The following is a 14,952-nucleotide window of genomic DNA, read 5'->3' on the forward strand; positions in this document are numbered from 1 at the left end:
TGTTTAAAACTCAGTACGTTACCCAGTGAAGTACACCTCTACCCCGATATAACGCTGTCCTCGGGAGCCAAAAAAATCTTACTGCATTGTATCGAACTTGCTTTGATCCGCCGGAGTGCGCAGCCCTGCTCCCCCGGAGCGCTGCTTTACCGTGTTATATCCGAATTTGTTATATCAGGTCGGGTTATATCGGGGTAGAGGTGTACTTGTCTACTTAGCTCTAGAGATCTGAGAATTTCCAGAGCACTCTGTATCCTGTGGCAGTGCATTCATACACATACAATTTCAAAATATATTACCAACGGTTATTAGAATGCTTTGTTCATCAAAGGTCTTTCAGATATGAAATTGACTGTTCTCTTTCAATAGGAATGGAATACATCACAATAGATTTCAGAATATCATTATGTACATCACTGTATAATGGGGTCTTACCTCCAGGTTGGATGTAGAAGCAGTTAAGCTGAGTTTCGTGCACCAACTTGCCCTTATACCTCATCTCAGGTTCACCTGGCAGAAGACTGGGTAGTGGGCGATATGCTGAAGTAGCTTGCCGAACAAAGGCTTGAAACATTTTATACTTCCAAAGGTAGCTTTGCACAGCTGAATCTAAATATTCTGTAAAAGTAGATTCCTGATTGTCCGTGGTTTCCTACTTGAGTATCATTTAAACCTAATAGCCACAAAACTTGCCCAGATGTTAAACCCCTGTCTTGCAAAAGCTCGTGTGACCAAAACTACAGAAACTATTTTCCAGCTATTTGAAACGTAAGCAACGTCTCTTGCATTATCTTTTCTTCCCTAGCTCTTTACTCCTAATCCTTTTCTTGTCCTGCGTGCCTGATGCTTGGTTAAAGCCCTCTCCTCCCCCAGTGGTTTTGCAGGAAAACTTAGATTGAGAAGTGAAGATAATGGGCTCCGTCCGCCTGTCAGCTCATCACCTCACTGAGTCATGGTGATCTCTGGTTTTTGTAAATCACCACTAACTTGTCTGATATCCTCTTGTGTTTGAAGAAAGATAGGTTTTGTCTAGGGGTGAGTGGACCTCAGGCCTGACATAGCCAGAAAACTTCTCCTGGAATGTGAGTTTGGTTTTTTTTGTTTTGTTGGTTGTTTTTTTGTTTTTTTTTAAACATATAAACTTATATTTGTAACCCTTTCTCAAAACAAGGAAGATAAATAGGGAAGAGAGTGTACCATATGATGCATATACTGAATCATTCATGTGTGTAATTGATGTAATATAAGATGCTTGACACTCAATAGATCTGCCTTTGTCAGAGCAAACACTGAAAATCAGCATTAAACCATATTTTCCATTAAAAACATGAAACCCAAGTATAGGATGGCATACCCTTTAAAGGATAAGGAATGTATTCTATAATAAAACTCAGTTCAACTGTTCCAGTGTCATTCTACAAAGTTTGCAAATGTGTTTTTAAAAACCTGAAAACTAGTAACTTAGTGTTGGGGCTCAATCATCCCTGTCTAGGATTATAAATACTATTAATGACCAGCATGGTTTAATTATTATAATTTCTCTGCAATTCAGAGTTTGTGTTAATCAGCAAATGAAAGTAAACTTAAAATATTACATCTGGTTAACTTCGTTCTAGCCAGGATATTGCCATCCTAGAAATATGCATTCCTGTTCTAAAATCTATAACTGTTATTTGCTGATATATTGCTTAAAATTATAATAAGAAATCCTCTCTCCACCCATTCTTGTCATTATTTTACATATTTTTGCACTCCTATGCCTTTCTGAGCTTGTGATTCAGTGATACTGGGGTTATTTTTTATATGAATAACAACCAGAGTTCCATTAGCCAGGGTAGAAATTTGTAAAGGATATAAGCCTCGTGCTTCAGGCTCTCTATGGTTAAGCTCATCCATAATGGTCTGTTGTAGAGTTTCTTGAATCTTTTTCTGAAACATCTGGTAGTGTTCACTGTCTGAGACAAGATATTGGACTAGCTGGACATGCTTTGGCAATTCATTTGCCTTTGTGTCAAACTTTGCAGAAAGTCAGTGTTCACATTCATTGCTTAACAGGATGTGCTGTCAGCATATACTCTACACAATAACTTATATCTCAACACATCTTTCAATGTGGGGGGGGGAAACTTGGGGGGGGAATGAAAATTTAGAACAAATAAAGCCATCAGGGCTTATAGCTCCATGTGACTAGGTCGAGGTGTTATAAACCTTCCAGTAATGTTTTAGTTAGGTCCTTTTTTCTCTTTGGTTGGCTCATCTCTTTTTCTTTTTTGGTTTCTATCACATGAACATTTTGTACATCTCACCACACAGAAAATAAAAATCTTCCATAATGCCATAGAAGAGCTTCTTGTCACTGAAAGATGCAGTGCTGGGATTTAAGTTCCCATAGGCCAAGAGTTGAGGCATTTTTGTATTTTGAATTCATGCCTTTCAGAAGTTGGGGTTCAAGTTTGTAATCAACATATGATTTCCTTAAAATAGGTTCAGCAGACATTAAATTGTCGGTGATTCAGCCACTTTTGCTTCCTTGCTTGAGAGAGCTGAAAGGTCCAGGTGCAAGATTATAGGAGGCAAAGTAGAAAACCAAATGTAGGAAGTAATAGTTCTTGATCAAGAGACAGCCACACATGCAGATTCTTGAGAAATCAAATTACTTACCCTGAAACTGTCTTTGAGGGAATTTCCAGTTTGTGCAGAGTTGATGGAAGTATAGCACCAGGAGGTGGGGGTGGATGAGAGAAAGGAAGACAAAGGATGTTGAAGTGTTTCTTTCCCAAGAAATTGTTTGCACTGAAAAAACAGGTTTGTTTTCCCAATATAATTGAAAAGACACATTTGTTTTCTGGGAGAACCTGTTTTTCCATTCCTCTGCAGATTTTGTAAAATGTGAACCTCCTGATTTGCAGATCCAAGTTCTTATTTAACACACAACTATATTCTATCTTTGGGGGGTCAAGAATCCCATTTTCAACTGGGTTGCCTTCCTGCCCTCCCTCAGCATTTAAAAAGTGTCTGGCTATTACACCAACAGGAAATTGATGAGCCTGTATGTTCTGCTGAAGTAACCTGTTAAACTGAAGATTTGAAACAGAGAATATGCTACATATTTCTTTTTTAAATCACATTGGTGAAAAACTTGATTTCAAAGCTAAAAGCATAGTGAGTAGCCATACAGACTACTCCACCAAACAATTGTCTTGTTTGAAAAGTCAATCAATCTGCCCGTTTTACAGTAATCTAAACCTTAATTTAAAACACAATTAAACCAAAATTGATAAAATAGAATATATAAATACCCTAAAACCAAAAAAACCCTTAATCAATTAACAAAAGGGAAAAACAACATCATTCAAAGTATAATCACACTTACTAAAATTCAGGAATTATAGAAAGGGGGAATTTTAATATCCTGTAGGTTTTCCAGCATTTGAAAATGTATTCGCCATATGCATATGAAAAGGGGATGAAGCTGCAACAAGGTGTCTAAGCTTGTCTTGTAAACACAGTGTGAACTTATCTATGACTAGAATAAACCAAATCCTGTTTACTCCTTTTTTTTTTCTTTTTCCTGAGGGAGGCAAGACTGCTTTTTGTGCCCAAGAAATTTTGCCTTCTAAAATCATATTTCTCATTTTCCACTGGAAACTATCTGTGGGCAGATATCTGCATTATTGAAGATAAATAATAGTGAAGTATGGCAGAAGAGGGGGCTGCAGAGGATTCAGTAGAAAATTTCTCTTTTTTCATGTATTACAAAATTTTAAAAGGCCAAGACAAATTGATAAAAGCACAGTCAAAGGGTGTGATGTAAAGATGAACTGCAAAGCTAAAGTGAATATTGAGCTAAAGGGACACTGGCAACCTGAAATTGCACAATTGCAAAAAGAGTTTAAAGTAGTTTCAGATACTACACCAGCTTCTGAGTCCCCAGCCAATTTTTATGGCTTTACAATGATAGCTTCCCATTTTTTAAAATGTTTTTCTTACTGCAGTTACTAAATGAAAGATCCATCCAAACATAGGAAACTGAAGAAACAGTGAAATTGACTATGCACAAAGTGTTGTCAAATGCACAGAGTAAACAAATGGAAAAAATACAGGGGAAAAAGTTAAGGTAATCTTTACACATTACTCATAACAATAGGTACAAATTTGAGAAAAGTTGGATTTTTGTGCTTGATGGTGTTCCTTTAAGCCCAGAACTGCAAATACACTTTCATTAACTAAGATCTAGAGGCATTCAGTGCAGAAATAAGCTAAAATGATCATTATAGGCAGAGCTGGAAGCAACATCTATAGTTAAGGTTGCTTAACACTTTCCATTATAAGCCCTTCTTTTCAAATGCTTATAATTTTTCCAAACTTTTAACCATTTGGGCTGAAAGCTTCTATGTTTGCTCACTGCCTCAGGCTGGTTTTGTTCGCTTGTTTGTTTTGTTTAATTTCAGCAAAAATTGTTCATCTATTTCTGAGAATGAGGTTAGGGGAAAATAGGTAGTTTTACAAATGTTAAATTATTTTAGTTTCTTTGAAGATCTCTAGCACCTCTGGAGTTTGGAGCAGGAACTTGACACTTAGCAGGAGGGTAGCAGGATCGAAGAGGTGCTTTTTGAGGTCCCCAGAAATATACACCCAGATTTTGGCTGAGTTATAAACCTCTGAAAAGTGCTACAATAGATCTTGGTAGAGGCTTTTGGGGAGACATTGTAGGAGCAGCTGCAACTTCTTTAGCTTAGGGGAAGGTAGAGTGGAAATAATGAAGGCATTAGGGGAAGGGGAAGTGCAGCTCTCGTTCCTTCTCTGCTAAAAGCAACATGACAGCTCCCTCTCATCTGCCCAGTTTGGGAGAGCAATGCTTTTTTATGCTTTCCCTCTTCCTTGTCTACTATTGCAGTGAGCTTGTCTTTCTGTTTGTCTACTTTTACCACTGGAATAAGGTGGGCTGAGAGCCAGAAAAAGACCATGTGTTCTAGTTTCATCTCTTCCACTGGCTGGTGTTAATAATCATGTGCACTTTCTAGCCCTTTTAATTGAGCAAGGTCTCCTACTCCTACCTTAGAATGCAAATATCACTCCCCATTTTACAGATTTTGTAACTGAGGTAGTAATAGGTGAATTATGGCACAGCTGGGAATAGAGCCCAGGGGCCAGATTATGTGCTGTGCCTGTAGCTCAGGATGAGGAGGAAAAAGTGACTTTAAGCCACCTTTTTGCCTCCCAGAGTCTGTGATGCCTATTGACTATTTTACTGCCCAGATTTTTGTGGTGATAGATTTCTACATTACGGTCAGATCATTTGTTGTAAATGAGGGCCTTGCCTCCCATCTTTTGTTTTGATAGTGTGCCCTGAGAAGTTTATGGAGACAATTGCATTCCAGATCTTTATGAGGAATAATGCAGATTACCTTTGAAGCCCTCTACTGATGGAATATTATGAGAAGGACAGTCTTGTAGTTGAGACTCAGAAGATCTGGGTTTAATTTCCAGATCTGTCACAAACTTCCTAATGTTACCTTGAGCAAGTCACTTAATCTCTCTGTCTCAGTTCCCCATCTGTAAAATGGGGATCATACCTCCTTTCATCTACCTTTTGTCAATCTTGAGTAGAAACCAACTTTTACTATGTATTTGTTCAATGCCTGCACAGTGGGGCTCCAGTCTTACTTGGGGCCTCTATGCATCACTGTAAAATAAAGTAATAATGACAACTTATCAGGAGATATTGACAGACTAACAGCAACAAATCTCCTACCTTTATATTGGTGTCACAAGTCATATTGGTTTACAGATGATCTGGGACTCAGGAAGTGGCGGGAGAGGAGGGTAGAATGCCAGTGGAGGAAAATTCATGCTAAATCCAGGGCCGGCGCAACCCATTAGGTGACCTAGGCGGTCGCCTAGGGCACTGCGATTTGGGGGGCGGCGACCGTGGCAGTATTTCAGCGGCGGGACCTTCCGCCGCTTCTGTGGGGGGGCGGCATTTCGGGACGGGACCTTCCGCCACCTAGGGCGGCGGAAAAGCTGGCGGCGCTCCTGGCTAAATCAGATCACAGGACAGAAAATTTTTGTCTTTCCATATCATAACTGGAACAGGCAACTATATCATTCGCTACACTTCCTGTAACATCAGCGTCAGCTGAATTGTCCATGGGAACCTAGTGAACACAATTTGCCTTTGGGGTCTTTTGCAGAAGAAATAAAGAACCCACTGAAGGGTTTTTCCATCTACTTCCATAAATGTTTGCAGATGTATCAATGAGCTCAGAAGTTGCTGATAGAGCTAACATGAATTTTGGGGCAGTCTGGTGCACCCAATTTGCTTATTATTGATATAGAGTTGAGATTTTCTTGTAAGGAACATTTTTTTTATTTGTTCTGCTGAAAAGAATCTAGTCTGGTGTGACCAACACAGTTAGGGCAGAGCCACGAGCAAGATCTTATAAACAAACTACCTTCTCTATTTGAATAGTGTCCTGTTTTGCAGAGTGAGGTTTAAGATGTATTGTTGCAGCTACATCTGACAATCTGTGATCTGGGTTCCTTCCCTTCCTGGCTGGTAAAAGACCAGAGGGAAGGTTTGGGGTCCATTTTATTAACAAGAATTGTTAAATGCTTCACTTTTAAGACCGGATTCCAGCCACAATTAAACAGATGGTGGTGAGGTCCTTACACAAAAAACGGTCTCTTGACTTTAACAACATTGCCAATTTACTGCCCACTCTCTTAACCATCTGCGTTTGGGGAAAGATGGTTGAGAAAGTTATTTGAGCAATTCCCTGCTAGTTTGGTTTTAAAGGTGACCTGTGAAGCTTTCTATTTGGGAGGGGGGACGGGGGAGAGGGAAGAGACGGGAGCGGGAGGAGGGCAGGGAGGCAGAATTTTCCCCCATGTCTTTTGTGTTGTGTAAAGATAACTCTGAAAATGATTTTATTTTCCTTCAATAAAATATTTTTCCTGCTTGTTTTTTTCACCTTTGAAATAATGAAAATATTATGTCTTCCTATCCCTGTTTATGTTGAAAGTGGATTTGGAGTTTTATCAGCCTTTTAATTGAAGGAGAGGATTCTTCAGTCTTTAACAGAGAGCTTTTTTCCTAGCTGCTTGTTAGGGGTTTTAGTTACAGTTAGCAAAAGCAGAGAGTTTTAGTCTTAATAAAAATCACTTTCCTGCTCAGTTAATCAGGTTTTACTTCCTTGATAGTTGTGATGTCACAAACCTGTTAATTCTCGAGTTGTCCACAGAGTTTTCTAGGAAAATGGCAGATCTGACCTGAATTTCTATCGTAAAAAGCAAAAGGAGACAAAACAAAACAAAAACACTTTTCAAGTCGTCTTTGCCTCAGCTATACATCATAGAGAAAACAAAAGGGCACAAACTCTCCCCCTCCTCCTCCCCCCCCCTTTACAGGTCATCTTTAAATGTGGGCTTAGCAAGGAGATGGTATTTTATTTATGATTGACAGTTAGTGACTGACAACAAATAGTTGAGAGAGGAACAGCTTATATGGGAATACAGACCTTATATAAAATGTTATGTTTCATGGGGGTTTAATATTGATAGGTTTTAAAGTTACTTTTCTTTATCAAGATGAAGATTCCAGAAAGAGTTTTTTCTCATGCGTTTTGGGGTTTTATTTATTTTAAAATTTCCCAGGAATTTAATCAGTACTAAAAAAAAAAAAAAAAAAAAATTTAAAGGATGATGGATAAAAACCAAACATGAAGGGTCCGGTGGGGGTGAGGGGGTGAAGGCAGCCCAGTGTTCATGGGAAGGCAGCGGCCTTCGATTCACTGCAGGCTTGTTGCTGCAGAAGTCAGGCAGTCTCGGCTACCAGGGCCCAGCTCTCTGCGTGTCTCACTTGCCTACTGTGCAAGGGAAGCAGTTGGAGCCACTGTGAAGGGTCGGAGTCAGGAGGAGGCTCTGTCTGGCAGAGAAAGCAGACCAGAGCTATTGCCTGTGTCCCTACTTGTCTCATTCCCCTACTGCACAGGGAGTCGGGTGATGAGGCGAGATGCGCAGGGAGCCCCCCTTGGCTGCCAGAATGTGGCTCCCTGCCTGTCTTGCTACCCCTCGGCACAGCAGCAGCTGCCGAGTGGCAGTTGACTTCTGTGCAGGCGCACTGCGCCTTTTGGCAGGGGCACTGCAAAGACAGAGCCAGGTCCAGGGCATTCCAGCATTTGCAAAATTCAGGTTAAAATTGATAAAATCCAAATTCTTGTTTGTGTCAAAACCCAGGAATTTGGGGGAGGGGGGGTCAATTTGATAAAAACCAAAAACAAAGAGCCTTACTTATAGCCCAGTTCCAAAACAGAAATTACTGTAAATTCCTTAGAGAGACAAGGTGGGTGAGGTAATATCTTTGATTGGACCAACTTCTGTTGGTGAGAGAGAGAAACTTGCAAGCAACACATAGTTCTTCTTCAGCGACCAGCATGGCTACAACTACACTGTAAAGTCCTTGGTTTTTGAGGGAACTGGAGATGATGAAATGGATAACTGATCATAAGTTTGTTCAAACTTATTTTTAGTTTTGCTGATGGATGAATGTTGAGTGACTGTTGCCAGGATTCTTTTCTAATCAGTTATTTTTATGCTGAACGTTCCAGAAACTCGTGACAGAGTCACTTCAAGACTTTTTTTCACCTGGATAAGTACATGCCAGCTTCTTCAAAAGTGGTCTAATATTTCTGTATTTTTGACATTTTGAGAAGGAATTGCAGATTTACAGTGTCTAGTATGTTAACTAGCATATATTTTAAAATTTCTGATTTAAGTAGAGCTTAATCAAGTTGATGCTTACTAAAAGATGACCTAATCTGACCTTGATTGGCCCAAGTTGTGTGGCTCCAAGGTGTGCCTTGCACCTGATTTGTCAGAAACCTTGGGGGGGCGGTGCTGCATGGCTGAGTAAATAAAATTTTCAAACTGTTGGAACTAAGGATAAGGCTGAAAACATTACCTTTTTGGATCAGTAAGCCACCTGAGGGAAAACTGGCATTTCAGAATCTCCAAGATCAACTCAAGCCTCTACTATAGTATCTCTGGATGTGGGGGTGTTAGCCACAAAATAAGACTAGAATTCTAAGCAGGAAGCTTTATAATTGGCTTTGATGTGGTTTAAACATATTAAATAATTTAGTTTCCGTAGTAAGCCATTGACAGGCTTTAAATCATTGATTTGATTCACCTTGGTAAAATTCTTTAGTTAGGACTTAGAACCAAACAGCCACTTTCTTAGAATCCTGTTTAGAATGTATAAGGATTGACTATTTTTAATATAAATCCTATGATTTAACTAGTTAGACTGGAATTAAATCATCAAACTTGATGATTTGATATTGATTTTGATTTGATAGTTGTAATGCTTTATTTCTAGTTTAGTTTATTATTAACAATAGTTTAATTTTGGTGATATGTTTTCTTGATTTTGTATTTCTTTAAGAGACTTAATAAAATTTATAAGATTGATACTGAGTCACATTTCTTTCAGTAAGCAGTATGAATCTGACCAGCTCCCCCTAATTAGTTCTTGGTTCTTACAGAGTCCATGTGATTTTGTTAGCTCTATCAGCATCTTTTGATATCATTGTCCATGATGTGTTTGTTTTGCTAACACCCTGCAAAGCCTTACAGGAATGGATAAAAGAGGCCTTTCAGTAGATTTCTTTTTTCCTCTGGAACAGATCTCAAAGGATGAGGAGTATCCTTTTCCTCCTTTGTTAAATGTGTAAGTATAGTGTGGGGGAAGCAGAGACACATTTTGGTGTGTGAGATTACCGCTTGGCAGATGATACTCAGATCTAATTTTTTGTTTGTTTTTTGCCAAACACTGCCTGATAGAGTTAGAGGAATAGATAGGAGCAATCCGGTTTAGACTCAGTCTAGGTGAGACAAATTATTGTAATAAGTACTAGAATGCTTCTAGAGAATTTGGTGGTGTCTGAGTTCAACTTTTATTACAGGGATATGCCAGGCCGCTGCCATTACAGTTTTTGTAGTCTGGTGTCATTTTAGATCTATTGATGCTCCTGGATTCTTAGGTACTAACTATAGTATGTATTGCCTTTCCCATCTGTGACTGGCTAGGAGCATGTGGCTGGTCCACTCTTAACTCAGACTTTGCCCCAGTAATCCATGACGTAGTAATCTAAGGGCTAGTCTATACTGGCAATGCTTAAGCGCTGCTGCAGTGGCGCTTTAACATGCCTTGTGTGGTTGCAGCACAGCGCTGGGAGACAGCTCTCCCAGCGCTCTAAAAAAACCACCTCCACGAGGGGCATAGCTACCAGCGCGGCTCCCAGTGCTGGTGCACTGTCTACACTGTCACTTTACAGCGCTGAAACTTGTTGCGCCCAGGGTGTGTTTTTTCACACCCCTGAGCGAGACAGTTGCAGTGCTGTAAATTGCCAGTGTATATAAGCCCTAAAATTTGAGGTTTCAACAAGATGCTGTACTTGGGTGTGTCTTTACTGCACTTACCCCTAGTAATCGGCACCCAAGACTGAGCACTGGTTAGCCTACCCCGGGTGTGAAAAGCCAGGCACTCCCTTGTGTGTAACACTACGACTTCTGGGGGCACATCTCATGGTTCTTTGTGCTGCAGTGATTGTTTCTCTCTCAGTTGTGGACAAACGTATCTGTCCTTTCAGGAAGGCATTGGAGGACGATAGCCCTCAAGTGATTTTGCATCCTCGCTGCAAAGAGGGCAGATTGCCAGCCTGAGTGAAAGTGGAGCCCTGGCTCTATGCTTCCAGCCGGGCCAGGTAGCCTGGGTTGAAAGCTTAACTTAATTCTGGTGGGAGGTTTCTATAGGTGGACTGGAAGGGAGTTAAGGTCAACATCTGAGTAAGATCCTAGGCTAACGGTGCAGTGAGGACATATGCCTTGAGGCTACCTGAGAAAAGGACTCAAACCTTCAACTGATGCGGTGGAATGTCACTTGAATAGGCCAGATCACTTTAGTAGTCAACATTCTATGCTCTGTGATCAGCACTTGTTGTTGTCTGCTTCTGGGTGCATGTCAAACTGTTCATTATAACATATGAAATCTAAAATGGTCTGTTACCCAGGTAATTAGAGAGAGAGCTTCTCTCTGTTCATGTTCTGTCACAGGAATTGAAATCTGCTTGGTCGCTCTTGCTATTGGTTCCAGATTTTAAATTGTCCATGGCCAGAGGTGGTAGGGTGTTCCTGTTAGCCCATGTTAACAAACAGGGAGATTATTGTGTTCCGTTGACTTGTAATTGATTTTAGTGATGTAAATCTCCCAGGTGTCAAATATAAATTTCTTAAAAACCAAAACAAAATCCAAAACTCAGTCACACAAACACCTGATTTAGCAGTTTATGATTATACCAGTGATAGGAGGAGGAATAAAGATTTTTGAACTAAAGATACAGCAGGCAACTATGGTCTTACACTATGACCACTCCTATACTAGAGACCCATTTACAGTACAGTAGCACCTTGACACAATTAAAATACAAGTTGGACATGACTGGGTAGATGGGACTTTGCAGAGCCTTTACAATGGTTTGGTAAAACTTTTTAAAACAGTGTTCAGTCGTATTTTAATCACGTCTGTCCTCCACTGTATTGTATTGAAGGATTCAGTTATTGTACTGTTTGTAGTGTAAACAGGACCTAACAGAACAATGAATTTTTCAAATATTTTGTATAAAAAAGAATGTTTAGTTTTTTGAGTTTATGCATACTCTGATAGTAATTAGGGATCCTAAAAACAGATCCCATGTTTAGTTTTAAAGGTTTGCAGTTTAACATTCCTGACCTTTATTGGTTTGTGTTATAAACTCAGTGTTTTTAAATGTAGGTTTTAAAGTTTAATTTTCTTTTCTGTATAGGATGTTCATTATTTGCACAATTCACACCAACAGCTCTGTTGCATATTTATACATGAGTTTTGGAACCATCACAGCCTATGGTATAAAATGTCTTATTTAGACAAGTAATAAAATCATCATGACGCTACTCTGAAAATTAATGATACGCACCATATATAGTTTTAAAATGTGCTGTTCATTGCCTATTTAGTTTGTGTCCTCCTCCCCCCACCCTGCCAGGGCATTGTGATTAAATCATATTTAAAGATAATCTTTTGGCAAATTTAACTTCAATCCTTTTTTAGTTATACAAATGACTTGCAAATAACAAATGGCTGAAAATTTGAGGGGAAATGGGGTGGAGGGCTCATTGCACTTCTGTGCCTTACAAACAGCTGCAAACTAATTTTCTTTTCAAATGTTAACAAAGTCCTTTCCAGCTTAAACCTCCTATGCCAAGTTTTCATTCCACAATAAAGCTGTGGAAATAGATGAGTAGGATAGAAGATATATATACAGAGAGAGAGAGAGAGATTTTAAAGAAACATTTTAAAAAAATAATCCTTTGCAAGTCACCTTTAACTACCCACTCCAAGGAGAGTTGCTGTCAGGTGGAATACTATGTATGAGAAGATAGATGCTCATAGTTTGTGTTTGATGTGCATTTACAGTGTCCATTTATGGAATTTGGTTTTATGATAAGGAAGAATGCCAAAGAATTGCAGAGCTCATGAAAAAGTAAGTGATGATGGGTAAACAAGATTTTTGTGCTCTTTATGTGTATGTACTTCTGTATATACATGCACATTATATTGCTTGGATGGTATTACACCTCTGAACATTAACCCCATTTATACTGAACTTGTTGAAAATAAGATTGTGTCACACATCACTAAATATTATGTATTTAAAAATAAATGTGTAAACAGAATACAATACCTTTACATAATTCGGTATCTCTCAAATTATATCAGAACGTAATGGGTCATCTGATTTATTCTCTAAAACCTAACGGATCTATTTCGGAGAGTGTCTCAATGAAAAAGTACTACATTGGGGTTAGAATGGATAATTTCCCCCCTCTTTTTGGGGACCTATAGTTTTAAAAGGAATTACCGTTGCAAGTGTGCAAGAAAAAGAAAAGGGGTAAGTGGGGGGAGGGGACATTCATAAAGGATGCCTGCAGGTTTTTTCTGTATTTTTATATGTCCTTTCCATGTTAACCTTGAACAACTCCTTCTATTTCTCCTTTTTTTTAACAAAATGTGCAAGATTAAGTTCTTTGTCATTATTCTGAAACATAAGCCTCTGACTTCAATATATTTGTTTGCTTAATAAAACAATTTTCAGCGTGTTTTATAAGCTCTAATTATACAATCAAATCAGAGATCGAACACCTCACATAAAACCATATATATTCTGTGCAACATTTCATTTCTGATAGTATTACTGATGTCCACTCATCTAGCTTTTTCACTGCTTTCTGTAAGAGTCCATTGCTGGCAGAGCCCATCCCTTCTCTGCCTACTGCTCTATATCTAATGGCTGGCTCCTTTACCCTGCTATATGCCTGCTTTTTGGCAACATTTGTTTGTTTGTTTTTGATGGGGAAGGGGTTGGAGGTGCTTAATTTTTGATAAAATGTTGTAATCAAAGTTTTTGAGGCCTTAGGGTATGTCTACACTGCAGCACTAGTAGACATACATACAGTGAGAAATACAGCGGTCTATAAGACAGCAAAAAAAAAAAAAATCACCACTGCATGTCCTACAGCGCTGAAGTGGCTAAATTGTGACCCAAGAAATAATTGGTAGAGAAACAATTTACAGAAATAAGCAATGATCCCTAGGAAACCTGAGCTTTTAACAGCTAATGTTAGTTAACTAGCTCAAGTTGCAGTTGGTGGTGATTAGGTACTCTCAAACTGATAATTTACTACAATAAAGACTAGTTTTCACAGGATTCATGCTATTGGAAACCATGTGTAGTGGTTTATAATAACAGCATTTCATATAGATTAAAAAATACCCTGTAGCTCAGCCAAGTGGCTGTGTGCTAGAACTCTCAGCATTCTGCTGCAATTATAAAACAGCTGGGGCAGGAAATTGGTCACTTACTACAAGTTAATGACTGAATTGTGTCTGTTCCCCACCTCCCACCACCAGTCAGAACTGAATAACACAATAAATTCCCTGTACCTTCTGGCTATGGAACCTGTGATTGAGTTTCAGAAATTCAAGTCTTTATGGCCCTGTGTGCACAGAATTTGGAGGAAACTTCATCTTGTCCCCAGTCAAGCCATCCTTTTATATAGACTGCAAAAATATATAGACTTCTAGAGTTTTGTTTAATGATTAAAAATAATTGTGGTTGAACTTAATATTTTCATTTATTTCTGCCTTATGGATTCCCACTTTACCCCTCACTTCCAGTCTAACTCAGCAGGAGCAATTCAAAGCACGGCAGGGGGCTGGAGCAGGAGCCTCTCCAATGATCCAGAGCTCTGGTGATAGCAAGGAAGTGGATATCTTACGGATGCTTACTAAGGCCAAAGATGAATATACCAAGGTGAGTTTTGTTCTGTGTAAAATTTCCTTTGGGCATCATGATAACATGACACCACCTCTTGTCATTTTGTTTTCTAATGGATTTATGTTCTTTTTGTAAAATTACTTTGCAAACATCAAATAATTACAGGGTGTTGGAGCAGTATGCCTGATGTGGTTTTCCCTGTCAAAACATGCAAAACAATTTCATGTTTGTGTATCAGTATCTTCTACGGAAAATAATACATATAAGAATTTTTGTTTTTCTGTGGGGCCATTATTAAGTGATCATAGAATCATAGGACTGGAGGGGACCTTGAGAGGTCATCTAGTCCAGTCCTCTGCACTCAGGACAGAATTAAGTATTATCTAAGTGATGTGAGCTTATGGGATACATTTCAGTGACTTTGATTTTTGACACATGAATCTCACATACTCCTTGCGTATTCATTGGTGCCTAAGAGCTGTAACTTCTTTGATGTCAAGTATCAGAGGCGTAGCCGTGTTAGTCTGAATCTGTAAAAAGCAACAGAGGGTCCTGTGGCACCTTTAAGACTAACAGA

The 14,952-nt window shown here is 39.1% G+C and overlaps 1 protein-coding gene across 3 annotated transcripts in view; it reads left to right on the forward strand.

Moving 5' to 3' along the window:
* Positions 1 to 14,952, forward strand: part of DCP1B (decapping mRNA 1B) — a 58,456-nt gene that overhangs the window by 24,061 nt on the left and 19,443 nt on the right. For all 3 annotated transcript variants that reach the window (XM_024210490.3, XM_026654344.1, XM_026654345.2), the window contains exons 5-6: positions 12,515 to 12,581; positions 14,276 to 14,411. In XM_024210490.3, the coding sequence (XP_024066258.2) occupies positions 12,515 to 12,581; positions 14,276 to 14,411 (203 nt within the window). The remainder of the gene's footprint in view (positions 1 to 12,514; positions 12,582 to 14,275; positions 14,412 to 14,952) is intronic.

This window comes from Terrapene carolina, unplaced genomic scaffold, assembly GCF_002925995.2.
Source record: "Terrapene carolina triunguis isolate 2854851 unplaced genomic scaffold, T_m_triunguis-2.0 Scaffold190, whole genome shotgun sequence".
NCBI lineage: Eukaryota > Metazoa > Chordata > Testudines > Emydidae > Terrapene > Terrapene triunguis.